At 38.5% G+C, this 17,678-nt stretch overlaps 1 protein-coding gene across 2 annotated transcripts in view; it reads right to left on the bottom strand.

Annotated features, from left to right (window-relative positions):
• Positions 1 to 15,312, bottom strand: part of LOC120533919 (tyrosine-protein phosphatase non-receptor type 12-like) — a 175,787-nt gene extending 160,475 nt beyond the window's left edge. For both annotated transcript variants that reach the window (XM_039761033.1, XM_039761034.1), the window contains exon 1: positions 14,883 to 15,312. In XM_039761033.1, the coding sequence (XP_039616967.1) occupies positions 14,883 to 14,981 (99 nt within the window). In that variant the 5' untranslated portion in view covers positions 14,982 to 15,312. The remainder of the gene's footprint in view (positions 1 to 14,882) is intronic.
• Between the last annotated feature and the right edge of the window lie 2,366 nt (positions 15,313 to 17,678).

The following is a 17,678-nucleotide window of genomic DNA, read 5'->3' as shown; positions in this document are numbered from 1 at the left end:
ATATATATATATATATATATATATATATATATATATATATATATATGTGTGTGTGTATATATATATATATATATATATATAGATATATATATATATATATATATATATATATATATACTAACAAAATACCAGCTCGCAGCGGAGAGTAGTGTGTTAAAGAAGCAATGAAAAGAAAAGGAAACATTTTGAAAATAACGTAACACGATTGTCAATGTAATTGTTTTGTCACTGTTGTGAGTGATGAGTGTTGTTGTCATATATATATATATATATATATTTACACACACATACATAAACATATATATATACATATCTATACATATACACATATATATATATACATATATATCTACATATATACACATACATATACACACACACATAAATACATACACACATACATACATACACACACAAATACATATATATATACATACATACACACACATATAAACATATATATACATATACATACATATCTACATATATACACACACAGCTATTTAGTATCAGTGCAATACGCTGCTTGTTAAAACGGATAACTCCGCTCTTACGTGCAAGTCTGCGTGGATATTATGAACTATAGTATTTGTTCAAGTTCTATTTAAATTTTAAATAGAAGGAATTTTTATTTAGTCGACAGAAATATCTTTGGTAGGAATGGTAAAAACAGACAGGAATATTATTAGTGAATAAATCAACTCAAACCTTAAACAACTTATAATATTTTGCTCTCCATAAAATTTATCCTGTCTAAATTATACAAGTTAGAAATAAAGTAAGCGTTAAAAGAACAAACATTCACATTTCTTTACTCTTATGTAATTTTATATAAAAATAAACTTAGATTTTAAATATCCCAAAAGATTTTGCTCTCCATAAAAATATATCCTGTCAAAATGATACAAATTCAAATATGAACATGCTGCATAACAAAACCTAGAAATATAAATAAAATGTGTTCCTTTCAGCAATAACAAATCAAATCATTCAGTTGTCTTTGCTCATATGTCATTTTAGAGCTGGGCGCCTGGCATCTTTTTGGCCACAGGTTCGTTTCTGTTTGGTGTGAGGTTCTGTGTTGTGGAGATTCTCAGGATGGATTGCAGGTGCTCATCAGTGAGGCGACTCCTGTGTGCTGTTTTGTTAGTCTTTATCACTGAGAAGAGCTTCTCACACAGATATGTGCTACCAAACATGCACAAGGTTCGAGCCGCATGTAGGCGGACTTTTTGTTCTTCAAAGTCACCAAAGCGCCGTGCAAACTCAGTGCGCTCAGTTTATCAGCAAAGTGCGTATTTGGGAACACCGTAGTGACGACTTGGTTTAACATTACTTGGCAACAGGGAAAGTGGGGCAAGGTGCACTGGTGCATTTGTGTCTCCCATAAAAGCAGCTTCACTTGAAATCACTTTGTGATTGTGCACGGGTTAAAGCGTCCGCTGAAGTGTCAGATTCTTATTTAATTATGCTGCTTTCTGTATCTTCTGCATTGCATTCAGGTTAACCTGATGTTTTGTCTCATAGTGCCGTCTTAGATTAAATTCTGTAATTACAGCCACATTAGCTCCACAAATGAGACACACGGGTTCAGTAAACATATACTCAGCCTCCCATCGGTTTTAAAGGCTCTATTTTCAGAATCAACTTTTCTCTTCAGCATCGTGTGAGCTAGCCGCAATAACTTGATTAACTTCGGTAAGTGTTGGCAAGGCAGCTGAAGCGCTGCATTATGGGATCTGTAGTTTATTGTGTTACCAGCGCTTCATATACCGGGCTTTAATAACAATAATACAGTATATAAAATGATCTCGGGCGGATATAATTACGCCGGGCGGATGTGGCCTGCGCCCTTGAGTTTGACACATATGGACTAAATAGAACTTGAAAAGATATATTTTTCAAATGTGATCGCGCAATTCAGATAGAGTTGGCGCACTACAGCCTGCATGCCTCAATAAGTCATCCTTCCCTCGCTCTTACTTTTTTACCGTTCATCTAATGAATACACTGAGTATGGCTTTACCAAAACAATCATTGATGGCGAATAAAGTATCCATTATTCGAGTATGTAGATCGGGTTATATATATATATATATATATATATATATATATATATATATATATATATATATATATATCGCAGCGAGAAGTAGTGTGTTAAAAAGCTAGAAAAAAAAGGGAACATTTTAAAAATAGCGTAACATGACTGTCAATATACAGTATTTGTTTTGTGAGTGTTACTGAGTGTTGCTGTCATCAAGGATTTGATTATCATTATTTCTTTCAATCAGGTTCGTATTTGTAGGATGTGTTGTGTTCAAGTTACATTCCGTGTTTGTCAATCGTTGTAAAGATGACAGGTTTCATTCATCGATTCGTTTCTTACTGCATCAATAAACAGCTCGTCTTCTTCTTTATCTGAGACCTGACACACTGCATGCACGGTTTTTTACACTGTCTTCCTTTAGCGGGACATTGACTTTTTCCAACGTGTGCTTTGTTTTGGATTTATGAATATGCTTGTATGTATCAGCGCTTCATATTTTTGCTGCCTTTTCAATTGTGTAATTGGTTTTGTTCAGCGCTCTTTGGAACTGTTGCTTTTATCTGTGCACTCGTCAGTTCCGTGAGCGCTCGGTGTACATGCATCGAAGTTTCCCAGCTGTGCTGGTGCCATCTCGTGCTATGTCCATGGCTGTATTTAATGTTACCTTAGTCCTGGCACTTAAAACTTTCTCTCGCAGTTTAAGCTGAGTTTGTACCAAACACCACCCTGACCATCTCATCTTCCTCTGCATAAGCACAGTCCTTAACCCGTGAATATTTAGTGGAGTTTGCTATTGGATTGCCGCTGACGGACGGCCTTATATGGGCAGGCACTAAATTACAAGCGCCAGCGCAGCCTGTCTATGAACTTAATTTAAAGTGTAGGTTTACATCGTGCTTTGTTTCCGAAGTAGCAGAACTCATGAATATGGTTGTATATGTCACTCTCTCGCTTCTTATTGTTTAGCTGCCTTCTCAATTATATAATGCATGTTTTCTTCAGCGCTTTTTGAGGTCTTCCTGGTTTTCTATGTACTGCGTGATTACGTGGGAGGCGTGATGATGTCACACGAAACTCCGCCCCCGGCGTTGAAGCTCATCTCCATTACAGTAAATGGAAAAACTGCTTCCAGTTATGACCATTACGCGTAGAATTTCGATATAAAACCTGCCCAACTTTTGTAAGGAAGCTGTAAGGAATGAACCTGCCAAATTTCAGCCTTCCACCCACACGGGAAGTTGGAGAATTAGTGATGAGTCAGTGAGTGAGTGAGTGAGTGAGTGAGTGAGTGAGGGCTTTGCCTTTTATTAGTATAGATATATATATATATATATATATATATATATATATATATATATATATATATATATATATATATATATATATATATATCTATCTATCTATATATCTATATATCTATATATATATCTATATATCTATATCTATAGATATATATATCTATATATATATATATATATATATATATATATCTATATATATATATATATATATATATCTATATATATATATATATATATATATATATATACACACAGTGGTGTGAAAAACTATTTGCCCTCTTCCTGATTTCTTATTCTTTTGCATGTTTGTCACACAAAATGTTTCTGATCATCAAACACATTTAACCATTAGTCAAATATAACACAAGTAAACACAAAATGCAGTTTTTAAATGATGGTTTTTATTATTTAGGGAGAAAAAATCCAAACCTACATGGCCCTGTGTGAAAAGTAATTGCCCCTTGTTAAAAAATAACCTAACTGTGGTGTATCACACCTGAGTTCAATTTCCGTAGCCACCCCCAGGCCTGATTACTGCCACACCTGTTTCAATCAAGAAATCACTTAAATAGGAGCTGCCTGACACAGAGAAGTAGACCAAAAGCACCTCAAAAGCTAGACATCATGCCAAGATCCAAAGAACTTCAGGAACAAATGAGAACAGAAGTAATTGAGATCTATCAGTCTGGTAAAGGTTCTAAAGCCATTACTAAAGCTTTGGGACTCCAGCGAACCACAGTAAGAGCCATTATCCACAAATGGAAAAAACATGGAACAGTGGTGAACCTTCCCAGGAGTGGCTGGCCGACCAAAATTACCTCAAGAGCGCAGAGACAATTCATTCGAGAGGTCACAAAAGACCCCAGGACAATGTCTAAAGAACTACAGGCCTCACTTGCCTCAATTAAGGTCAGTGTTCATGACTCCACCATAAGAAAGAGACTGGGCAAAAACGGCCTGCATGGCAGATTTCCAAGACGCAAACCACTGTTAAGCAAAAAGAACATTAGGGCTCGTCTCAATTTTGCTAAGTAACATCTCAATGATTGCCAAGACTTTTGGGAAAATACCTTGTGGACTGATGAGACAAAAGTTGAACTTTTTGGAAGGCAAATGTCCCGTTACATCTGGCGTAAAAGGAACACAGCATTTCAGGAAAAGAACATCATACCAACAGTAAAATATGGTGGTGGTAGTATGATGGTTTGGGGTTGTTTTGCTGCTTCAGGACCTGGAAGCCTTGCTGTGATAGATGGAACCATGAATTCTACTGTCTACCAAAAAATCCTGAAGGAGAATGTCCGGCCATCTGTTTGTCAACTCAAGCTGAAGCGATCTTGGCTGCTGCAACAGGACAATGACCCAAAACACAGCAAATCCACCTCTGAATGGCTGAAGAAAAACAAAATGAAGACTTTGCAGTGGCCTAGTCAAAGTCCTGACCTGAATCCAATTGAGATGCTATGGCATGACCTTAAAAAGGCGGTTCATGCTAGAAAACCCTCAAATAAAGCTGAATTACAACAATTCTGCAAAGATGAATGGGCCAAAATTCCTCCAGAGTGCTGTAAAAGACTCATTGCAAGTTATCGCAAACGCTTGATTGCAGTTATTGCTACTAAGGGTGGCCCAACCAGTTATTACGTTCAGGGGGCAATTACTTTTCACACAGGGCCATGTAGGTTTGGATTTTTTTTTCTCCCTAAATTATAAAAACCATCATTTAAAAACTGCATTTTGTGTTTACTTGTGTTATATTTGACTAATGGTTAAATGTGTTTGATGATCAGAAACATTTTGTGTGACAAACATGCAAAAGAATAAGAAATCAGGAAGGGGGCAAATAGTTTTTCACACCACTGTATATGCCAGCAACACTCATGACAATGACAACACAATTACATTGTCAATCATGTTACGTTATTATTAAAATGTTTCCTTTTCTTTTTCATTACATCTTCGCTGCGAAGCGGGTATTTTGCTAGTCTATACTAATAAAAGGCAAAGCCCTCACCGACTCACTCATCACTAAATCTCCAACTTCCCATGTAGGTGGAAGGCTGAAATTTGTCAGGTTCATTCCTTACAGCTTACTTACAAAAGTTAAGCAGGTTTCATTTCGAAATTCTATGCATAACAGTCATAACTGGAACCTACTTTCGTCCATACACTGTAAACGGCCATAGCCTGCAGGTCGGTCGCCGTGTGAGGCGGAGTTGCGTCCCGCGTCATCACGCCTCCCACATAATTGAGTGCCTGCCCATATAAGGTAAATATTTGCGGGTGAAGGACTGTGCTTAGCATATTCATAAGTGCAGCTACTGCGGAAATCAGCACCCCTCCCACATAATTTACTCCCTGCCCATAGACACGCAGCTGCTAAATATTCGCGACCCCACACTCGGTATACGAACAAGCCAGTTTCCCTTTCGGTTTGTACATGTTCGGTCTCTCCCTGTGCAGCGAGCAAGAGAGAGAGAGCAAGAGAGCGCGACACACACACACAGGCAGCCCGAGAGAGAGACAGACGCACACACACACAGTCAGCGCGAGCGAGATAGACACACAAACAGGCAGCGCGAGAGAGATAGCGCGACACACACACACAGAGGCAGCGCGAGATGGGCCTTGAGACACACAGGCAGCGCAAGAGAGAGCTGGACGCATTAAGGTAGGAAGGTAGCTAAAGAATGCACTGGTCTTGATTTTGTTTTCACTTCTGTTTCCAGCGATCTGTTCGTAGCGTGCATTGTTGCAATGTTATTTTTCTTGGTGGTTTGTTAAATTACGGATTTTTTCCCTGTGGTTAAAACTCATTAAAAAAAAAAAAAAGTGCTTTTAGCCAGCGGTTGGTAGCGCTATAGCGCAAAATATTGCAGTGTTAGTTTTCTCTGTTGTTCAAGGTTTTCTCAGTGTTATTCAATGTTTTTAAATTTAGTTTACTATTACGCTGTGCATTCTATGGTATAATTATATTTGTGCTTAAAAACTAAAAAAATATATATTTACATACAGTTCATATGGTCTAGAACAGATTAATTGTATTTACATACAATCCTATGGGGGAAATTGCTTCAGTTCACTACCAAATCAGTTTACGACCAGAGTTTTGGAACGAATTATGGTTGTGAACTGAGGTTATACTGTACCGGGAATGCCTGTTAAACATCTTAAATTCACGAGTAGCGATTTGGGTGGTGAGATGTCTATCAAGGTGATCACTGTAATATTTATATGTCATTGAAATGTATTATTATCAGGCATGGTTTATGCACCTATGTCATCAGGAAGGCACCAGAAAAAGGGACCTCAAGGTTACTCTTATGGAAGTTAATTTAGAGCATGGATGCTGTGAATGTCAGAGCTGTAATAAATTAAGTTCCCCTGCATACTTTAAAAGAAAGTCTCGCCATCATTTCATTTTTCACAATTTGTGAAAACATGACATGGTGTCAGAAAAGAGGACAGTCATGGATTTTGTTGGAGTTCCCTCACCACGAATTGACTGGGATTCTCTTAACCTGCCGGGAGAATGGAAAACGTTCCGACAGCACGTGGAGCTGATGTTTTCTGGTCCGCTAAAAGGCAAAGACGAGAATGAGAAATGCAGCTACCTGCTCCTGTGGACTGAGGAAAAAGGAAAAGACATTTTTAACACATTGACTCTCACCCAGGAGGAAGCCAAGGTACTGAAAACTTATTATGACCGCTTTGAGACGTTTGTCATGCCTAAGATGAATATGATATTCGCGAGATACAAGTTTAATGAGAAGACGAAGAGCTAACATTAAATAAAGCCGTGGACATCGCAAGATCGCACGAGATAGCACAAGCACAACTGAGAACCTTCGATGCATGTACTCCGAGCAGCTCACGTGAACTGACTGTGAACGCAGTACGCAGACAACAAGCAAAAGCTCCAAAGAGCGCTGAACGAAAAACGCATTACACAATTGAGAAGGCAACAAAAGAATATGAAGCGAGTGACGCATACAAGCATATTCATAAGTGCTGCTGCTGCGGAAACAAAGCACACGGTGGAAAAGGTCAATGTCCAGCTAAAGGAAGACAGTGTAAAAATGTGGTAAATTGAACCACTTCACTAAAGTTTGCAGGACTTCGAAACGTAAACCCGTGCATGCAGTGTGTGATGTTTCCGATAAAGAGGAAGACGAGCTGTTTATTGATGCAGTAAGAAAGGAACAACACTCTGAATCTGAACAAGCCTTTGAGGGCATATCAATAGGAAAGCAAAGTGTAAAGCTTAAGTTTAAATTAAGTTCATAGACAAGCTGCCACTAAATATTTGCAGGCAAATCCACAACTTAATACCGGGAATGCCTGGTAAACATCTTAGATTCACAAGTACCGATTTGGGTAGTGAACACTTCGATGAATGAAACCTGTTATCTTTACAACGGTTGACAAACACGGAATATAACTTGAACACAAGACAGCCTCCAAATACGAACCTCATTGAAAGAAATAATGATAATCAAATCCTTGACGACAGCAACACTCATAACAGTGACAAAACAATTACATTGACAATCATGTTACGTTAATTTTAAAATGTTTCCTTTTCTTTTTCATAACTTCTTTAACACACTACTTCTCCGCTGCGAAGCGCAGGTATTTTGCTAGTACAGCAATAAAGTACCAGTATTTTTTCGAAAACCTGGATCACCTTCCTGTCTCTCGTGCAACTCCGTGATCCAAGCTTGACAATACCTGTATAAAAAAACAGTGCTTCTTAAACTGCAAAAAATATTTTATTTGAAAATGAGATGTTATAAATATGGGCGGCACCGTGGGTAGCACTGCTGCCTTGCAGTTAGGAGACCCGGGTTCACGTCCCAGATCCTCACTGCGTGGAGTTTGCATGTTCTCCCAGTTTCTGCATGGGTTTCCTCCAGGTGCTCCGGTTTCCTCCCACAGTCCAATTGGCTGAAGAACCAGCAATTCTAAATTGACCCTAGTGTGTTCTGTCTGTGTGTGTGTGTGTGTGTGTGTGTGAGAGAGTGTGTGTGAGAGAGTGTGTGCACCCTGCGGTGGGCTGGTGCCCTGCCCGGGGTTTGTTTCCTGCCTTGCGCCCTGTGTTGGCTGGGATTGTCTCCAGCAGACCCCCGTAACCCTACAGTTAAGATGGATAATGGATGGATGGATGTTAGAAATACAGGTATGAAAACAAGACTTTAGATGTAATTTTTCTGGTATGAAAATACAGGATGAAGATGAAGGCGCAATTTCAAATGCTTTCGCCACGTCATTTTTGTTTATTCTGGAATCATTTTTCCTAATGTTAATTTTTCCTTCAGCATAAATTTATGCCATTCCTTACTTTTTTCCCCCATCCCAATGAAAACTTTAAGAACCGCTACGAAACTGGAACAGTACAATATCTGCAAATGACACAACTACCCATTCAGACGTTCAGGGGAACACTGACTCAGAATTCAGCTATGTGTATGATAATGCACCTTACACTCTCACTGAGACTGTCCTTCATAGAAATTTCACAACAGACTGTCTCTTTCTTTGAGATAGCTTGTTGTAGGGTTCCCGAGACTCAATGCGGAAAGTGTAGGCGTGGCATTTAGTATTTTTTTTAGATTGCATTATCATCTTCGGTGGCTATTTTTGGTTAAAAAAATGTTCATTACACTGAAATTTACATTTCGTTAAAATGAAATTTGTTTAACATGATTATGTATGAACACTTGCTCCAGCTAACAAAATGTATTCCTTATTCTGAAGATGTTGTTATTTCGGGATTCACTATAACTGGATTTAATCTATATATATTTGCCGCGCAAAACTGTGTTTTAAAGCTAAGCATTTTTTTGAAAAATACCAAACTTGTACATTAATAGATTCAGTTTGTTTTGTGTTGTGTTCAAATTATCACAGATACTACTGTACTTAAAAGATGCAAAAGTAATAACCAAGTGAAAAATGTATTTGCTTATACACTGCAAAGCATAATCAGCTCTAATATCTTTACCTTGTGTACAACTGAAAGTATAACTACAAGATACTACACAAAGCAAATGTGCCTACAGTGAGAATTTTAAAAAATGAAACATTTTTCAGTATCAAAATGTTTCTTAAATTGATTGTAATGATTAATATTCTGTGAATATTGAATATAAAGTCAAAAAACATGACAGTAAGGGTGATGATGAAAGTTTCTTGTGGCTTTAAATTACTTATAAAGCACATCAGAAAGACTCTTCTACTATTATTTGCTCCTACATTAATGGATTAAAGGCCAGAAGTCCACATGACCGTCATCATTAAGTCCTTCCATGAGAATCCTGAATACAATGAGGACTGATCATTTGTGTTAGGTAGAATGCCTAGAGGGGGCTGGGTGGTCTCATGGCCTGGAACCTCTGCAGATTTTATTTTTTCTCCAGCCCTCTGGAGTTGTTTTGTTTTTTCTGTCCTCCCTGGCCATTGGACCAAACTTTTATTCTATGTTAATTAGTGTTCTCTGATTTTAATTCTTACTTTGTCTCTTTTCTCTTTCTTCATCATGTAAAGCACTTTGAGCTAAATTATTTGAATGAAAATGTACTACATAAATAAATGTTGTTGTTGCTGGAATGAATGTGCACATTTGTCAATACTTTATAGGCAAATTGTGACAAAAAGCTAAAACACACAAGAGATTAATATACATGAATTTCAAATGAAGTTGTTTGTGAATTATACAGAAACTAAGAGAGAAATGACTCAAAGAATAAAGAGATGTGATTCCCCAGAGCTGTCTGCTATAAACTGAAGCACTACATAAGTAGTTAACCCGCTTTACATTTTCACAGCATTGTGTACACACTTTCAGGAAGGCGATTGTGATGACAAGGTGAGTGACTGCAGAATGCTATGCAAAAGCCTATTAATGACATGCTTAGAAAAAAGTTCTATATAAAATTTCATCTCCTTGACTGATGTGTAAAATGCCCATGATAAAAGGTATATGACCAAATACTATGACACCTTTTAAATGTGATTATTTTGATGGTAGAAATGAGAAATGTCATTAGCAAAAATGTTACAGAAATAGCAGATAGCCTAAAAACGAAAGGGGGGAAGGAGAAAATAGCCCAGTTGATTTCCATGATGATTGCTGCAGCTGACACTGAAAGAGGCACAGAAGAATTTGGGGCAAGGAACAACTCCACCAGTGGATAAAATCATCACCCATTTTCTGAACCTGCACACGTAATAACAGAGTCATGAGGGTCATTACACAACTAATAGTTTCAAAGAATTAAATCGGGAACATTAAACCAGGTAATAAAACCATTTAAAAATAAGTCCACAAATAAAGACAAAAGTTACTGTCATGAGAATTTTTCACACATAGTTAATGACTAGAATATTACTTCACTGCTTTTGCCTAGGCAGCATGTAGTAAATTCTGTGAGGAAAAAAAAAAAAGGAAAAAAAAAAAGGACCTTTATTAAATATATGTGTATGGGATACTTAGAGGCTGATATACTGTTTACGTAGACATCAGTGGTGTAGTTCTTTTTGGAGAAAAGGAACATTTTAACATGGATACAGACAGAGCTGACAGTAAATGCTGGTGGCATTAAGAAAAGATTGCATCAAAGAAGACTGGAGAGAGGTCTCCATTTTGTTTTCCAAAATGTACTCTCAGCCATGGAATGAAAAAAATTAAGTTGTGGGAGACGCAGAACGGCACATAGTTGTATGAAATGATCAACACTGCCAGAATATACAGGAAAGATCAAAACAATCTGAGATGAGGATAATCAGGAAATTTAAAGGTTACTCATTTAGATTAGAGCCAAGCAAAATGACACCTTGTATTGGCTAACTAAAAAGATTACAATATGCAAGCTTTCGAGGCAACTCAAGCCCCTTCTTCAGGCAAGATGTAATCTTTCAATGTTACTCATTGAAAGAGATAAAGACAACAACAGAAACATCAGTTATTAGGTTATGCTTGTCCACACACTGCTAAGAACACCAAGGCTTGTCTAGAGAAACTGAAGGTTAAAGCACTGCCATATTCTCATTATTCGCCAGATTAAGCACCATATGATTTCCACCTTTTTGTACCACTAAATAAACATCTGGGTGGTCGTTGATTCAGGACAGATGACGACATTAAGAAAGTGGTGCACGAGTGGTTGCGAGGGCAAGACAAAAACTTTTATTCTTCTGGAATCCAGGAATTCCAGGCAGGTGGCGCAAGTGTAGAGAAGGGTGAAGACTATATTGAGAAATGACATTATCAGTTTTGTTAAGGTTCATTCCATTTCCTAAGAAATCCTATTTTCTAACTTTAGCTTGACTCCCACTCTTTATATTATATATATATATATATATATATATACACTCAACTAAAAAATAGACATTCACTGAAAGTGAAGGAAGAGACTCTGGGGGTTACATGTTTAAAATATGAAATCCCAGAAAAATAGCAAATATACCTGCTGCAGCCTTTACCGCATCCAGTGGATTCAAAAAGCATTCAGACACCTTAATTTGTTTCACATTTTGCTATGCTGCAGCCTTATGCTAAAATATTTTTTATTCATTTTTCTCCATATAAAACAACACTCCATGCCATAGAATGACAAAGCAAAAAACAAGATTTAAGAAATTTTTGAAAATTCACTAAAAATAAAAAAAAAATTAAATATCACACTGACACAAATGACATTTCAAATCTGGCTCAGGTGCACCAGATTCTACTAATCGTCACTAATATGTTCCTGCACTTTGTCCAAGTCCACCAGTTGTCCAACTCAAGTGATTGGATATGATTAGAAAGGCACACACCTGTTTGTGCAAGGTCCCACAGCTCCAACTGTGCATTAGAGCAGAAACCAATCCACAAGGTTGAAGACATTACCTGTAGAACTTAAAGACAGGAATTTGACGAGGTACAAATCAAGGGAAGGCCATAAAAATAATTCCAGTAGAACTGAATGTTCCCAAGAGCACAGTGGTATTCATGATTCTTAAATGGAAGAACTCTGGAAAAATCATGACTTTTCCTAGTGAACAATCATATAAGAAGAGTAATGGCGAAAGAGGTGACCAAGAATCTGATGGACACTCTAGGTGACCCCCAGACAGCCTGTGTGGAGACAGGAGAAACATCCAGAAGCACAATAATAAATGCAACAATCCCACTAATCTGGGCTTAATGTCAGAATGTCCAGACAGTAGCCTCTCCTCAGTAACAGACATATGGAAGAACACTTGGGAGTTTGCAAAATAGCACCTGAAGAACTCTCAGATTGTGAAAAACAAGATTTTCCAGTCTGATGAAACCAAGGTTATCAGTATGTCTGGAGGAAAACAGGCACCTCTCATCACATGTGAAATATCATTCCAAAGGTGAAGCACAGTGATTGCAGCATCATGGTTGTGGGGCTGTTTTTCAGCGGCAGGAACTAAGAAACTAGACAGGGTTGAGGGAAAGATGAACAGAGGAAAGTACAGAGAAATGTTTAATAAAAATCTGCTCCAGAGCACTCTGGACCTCAGACTAGACAGAAGGATCACCTTCCAACAATTTTTAACTGTCCTTGGGTAGCCCTGCAAGAGCTCAGACATAAACCCATTCGGACATCTCTCCGCCTGAAAAGATTTGTTCACTAATGGTCTCCATCCAATCTTACAGAGTTTGAAAGGATCTTGTAGAAGATGACACAAATCTCCAAATCCAAGTGTGCAAAACACGTTACATTAAACCCAAGAAGACTCCAATGATGGCCAAAGGTTCTTCAGCTCAGTACTGAGCAAAAAGTAGTAGCGATAGAGAATGAACAGTGGAGTGCTGGACTTTATAATTATACACAGTTTTTCCACATGATTTTGAATATGACAGGAAGCGCAAATACTTGAAGAAGTTAAGATGTGATGTGATCTTTAGGTTTAGACTGATCCAGAGCTTTAATGACTTTTTGTAATTGGTTGACACTTGCCAAAGGAGAGCATATGTAAAAAGCAAGTACTGTACTACAATCCAACGAGACAGGAGGAGGACAAGACAAAATAAAAATATATGTCCAGTGAAATGACTTGAATGAGGCAAGAACATCTTGAAGGCATTTAGAATTATTCGATATTCATTTTTTTTAATGATCACTAGCATTAAACTGTTGCAAAATATAGATTTCCTTTGTGTAATTGTGAAACCTAAAAACTGCAGACGTTTAGTCTGAAAGTATTCAGGTATGCATTAATGATTTGATTATACGAATGGAGTAAGTTCTTTTGATTTATTTGTTATAGGGTCCCCTGCTATACAGATGAAGTAAAAAGCAACACAACTCAAATCGCGTTCTTACAGCAGTTCTGTTACTGGACGGATCTACGTGGCAGGCTTTAAAGGTCTAAGCACCACCATGGACATCCCATTTTATACATCGGAACTCTGCTCTTGTCTATTGTGCACAATGTCCGCTAAGGAAAGTTAATATTCTCCTTGATTTGTTGCTACCTATCGGTACACTGCACAAATGCGCCAACACCTCACTGAGCATACCAAAACGCGGGCACGCGCGGAAGGGGCGCGCACGAAGCGTTTCGTGAGTCACGCGGCAGTAGAGACTCGCCAGGCCCGGGCTCTAGCCCCCCAATCCGCTGCGGTACAGGGGAAGTCTGGGAGACGCGTTTCCTAAAGCCCACTTCCTCCTCATCCCGGTGCACGCCGCTTCCAACGCCCCTGTCGATTGCGCAACATCCGCAAACTCCCAGCATTTTTTGTGCTCAATGCAGGATGACATTTTCATCGCTTACGGCTTGCTAGACGAGCTCCTTTCAAGTGAGGGTATTCACTTTATGTTATTGCCACTGGCACAGCTCTAAGGCAGGCGCGTTATTAGCTATGCTACAGTACCCAAATGATCGCTTGTCTGGATCTAGTAAACCAAGTGATGGGTTGTATAAAACACAATAAAGCAACTTGCACGACAACTGAAACACATACAAAACCACGGGGTACATATTCTAAACGTGCATTCGCCACGAAGAAGCGCAGAAAAGTGCACAGAGGAAAAACATAATTCATCCACCCTGCACACGTGAATCGGCACAGAGAAACGAGTATTATTGTCGTTCGCGAACCACTGGTATAACAAGAGAATATAAAAGATCTCAGTACATTTTACCCAACTTGGCAGATGAGTTTCACAGTACCACCATCGCCAATGCTTCTCCCTTTAAATGGCATTTTCACAATCAGTAACAGATTTAATAATAGGAAGGCCCGTCGGCTAAAACAGGGAAGGGGGTGGCGATTCCGGGGTGGAGTAAGTTTAGGGAGCCCCACTTTAGGCCGCATTACATCCCTATAAAATGAATGCGCGACCCCCGGTGTCGCCCTTTTCTCCCGACCATATTATTTTTAACTCGTATTGTTGTCATCTAACAGTGAAATAGATACAATTCCTGTCACTTTTTCAAAAGCTTTTCACCGATCACTACTCCGTTCGTTAAAAAATGAGACCCTCCACCCCCGGCGCAGGTATAGTTCTCACCAAAAAGTCGCTGCCGAAGTTATCCTCTCCTTTCTGGTCCCCGGTTCTCATAGCTCGGACATTCTGAACGAACCTCGTCAGGATTTCCTCCTGATTCATATTTGCTGTTCAAGCTGTCGAGCACCCAGATATCCCACAGGAAAACAACAGTCCTCCAAACAGTACAAGACCAAACAATAATAATCCTGAACGGTACTGATTATAAATACCACCTCGGCGTTTTATTTCCACATGTTTACGGTCCCATTTTCGTAAAGGCAGGCTTTCCTCCACAGAGGCAATGAGATGAGATTACTAAAAGAGAGAACTATTTGGACCCCGTTTCCCAGCCAGCTTCCTTGTCTAAAAATTCACTCACTCAACTCGTACGCTAAACCAACTCAAAAAAAAACTAGCTAGCCGGATCGCCCCAAAGCCGCAAGCACAGCGACTCGCCCACCCCTTCCTCGCGCCAACCCACTGTGGGCGGATACACTGCATCTACTGCGACATGATTGGCTAGGTTCCGACGTCTGTTCTTGAAGCGTTCAGCGTTTGTCTGTTATTGGTCATCGAGAATGCCAATAGCACACAAAAGTCATTTGCACCACCCTATTGTGCGTGCGCGCGCGAGGTTATGTTGCCTGTGTGTTGTTCTTTGCGTAATTCATCGGGAGCAAGCGACCTCATGCTTGGATTAGGTTAGCTCTCGCTATGGAATGGCATGTCTTTTTTTATTGGGCGTTGCAGTTGTTTTGACAGACTGTGGGAAATATTAGGATGAGAAAGTATGCACTTGAATCTATGAAACTTAACCGCGAACTGGCCGTTTCTTATCAAGTATATCACACAGCTATAGCATTTCGCCTGACTAAAGACGACGTATTTATTCTGTACTGTTCACTATGGCGTTATTTTATTCACAGAAATTGATATAAAAAGCTCTTCAAAAGTTGTTTTCAGCTCTTAACGTCATAATGCAACAAACAGCACAGTGTCAGAAAAACACAAATTCATGAAAATTTTCTATGAAAACGCCTTTATTGATCAGTCAATGATCACATGTGACGGAACGGGATTACGTGGCACAATTGAATAAGTTGCAGATATAATCGTCTCTGTGTGGTAAACTGCACAAAATTCATGCTTTTCTTTCAACCTCATAATCAAACAGGTCATCTTGAAGTCGATAAATTCGGAAATTAATAGGAAAACTTAACCTACAGATAAAAAACATTACCTAAATTAACCTAGGCTGTTAATTAATCCATCCCTCTTCTGTATCCTCTATTACAATTACGGCACAGAGTAACTAGAAGCTAAGTTTATACATGCAGCTAACAATCGGCATCAGTACTGTTAAGCAAAGACTGTTAAGCAAGGTCGAGTATATGCCTAATCCATTCCAAGTCATTCAGAGACATCAAATAGTTTATCGGATCGTCGCACTATTCTTTATTCATTCATCTTAACAAACAGATCATCTTCATATTTAAAAGTTGGAATGATGCAATGAACAAACCGAGTTCTGTGCTGCTTATGAATTTTGAGTGCTACTTAAAGAAACCGTTTTCTCTCTGAATTGCAAAGACACTGCATATGCAATATAGCCTGGAGTGCAGTGCTAATGGTCATTGTCATATATTAATGGTAACAGATCAACTGTTCACTTTTCTTATTTGGCTGTGTCTCAGAAAAATAGATTGTAATTTAATAATACAAATTGTGAGATATACAGCACTTTTGAATTAATCCTAAGAAATATCAGTATGTAAAAATACAGTAAAGGCTACAAAAAATAGAATAAACAAATAACATGCATATATAAATTGTTTCACTTGCGTGTTGCTATATGGACTACACCTTCAACATAATATAAATTGTGTATATGAGTGGCACTTGTTTGGACCCCTAATTTCTTTGATGTTGGAGAATCACCATTGTTTCCATTGTTATTTGTACCCTGGGTCCTAGTGGTTTGTCCACCAGTCTCAGCTAGTGAAAACACTTCTAAAATGTTCCTAGTGCTAATTCATTTGCTTATGATTCTCCTTGGATGTGGTGATGGTTCATTTCAGAAGTCAGCATTCGGAGCACCCAGTCATGATGCCTGTACCCTCATCCCCAGCAAGAGTCACCTTGGGGATCTAGTAGCTTATTAACCCACTATCAGTGGCAGAGAGAAATGAAACACAGGCCAACAATCTAAAAGTGAAAAAAACACACCTTTATTTACAGATGAATTAAACAAAAATTAAATCCAAATCAGTGTCATGTCATGAAAAATAATAAAATAAAACACATTGTCCCTATATCCTCCTGACTACCAGGAAAAAAAATATTGTCCAATCACATTTTTTTTTAAATTCTCTAATCTTTGTAGGGTAATTAGAATACTGAAAACATTTTTTTTCAAAAAAAAGTTTTTATTTTCCAGATATCATGTGTCCACAACAGTGGACATCGGAACGCCATACATGTGAAACTGAATCTTGATGGCAATCAGTTAGTGCCAAAGAAAATACAAAAAAGTCAACATAAGAATGAGTTTAACATCCATAACTGTCAATCATAACTTTTGTTTGTCTGTTTTATTTTGCTTTGTTGTGCTTATTTGGTATGATACTTCAAAAAGCAATTCCCTTCTTGGAAACACAAAGGAATACTTTGCACTCGTGCACATCACATATGTTTTGCTCTTGCAGCCAGATCTGCGACACCTTGATGCATGTGTTTCGTCCACCATCTCTGGAAGATGGATGGCGCCATAGTGTCTCAGAGCTGCATTTGGCTGCCGTTTCCACTTTTGACGTGGGG

The sequence above is a fragment of the Polypterus senegalus genome, chromosome 8 (assembly GCF_016835505.1).
Source record: "Polypterus senegalus isolate Bchr_013 chromosome 8, ASM1683550v1, whole genome shotgun sequence".
NCBI classification, from domain to species: domain Eukaryota; kingdom Metazoa; phylum Chordata; class Cladistia; order Polypteriformes; family Polypteridae; genus Polypterus; species Polypterus senegalus.
This window is presented reverse-complemented; position numbering and strand designations above follow the sequence as displayed.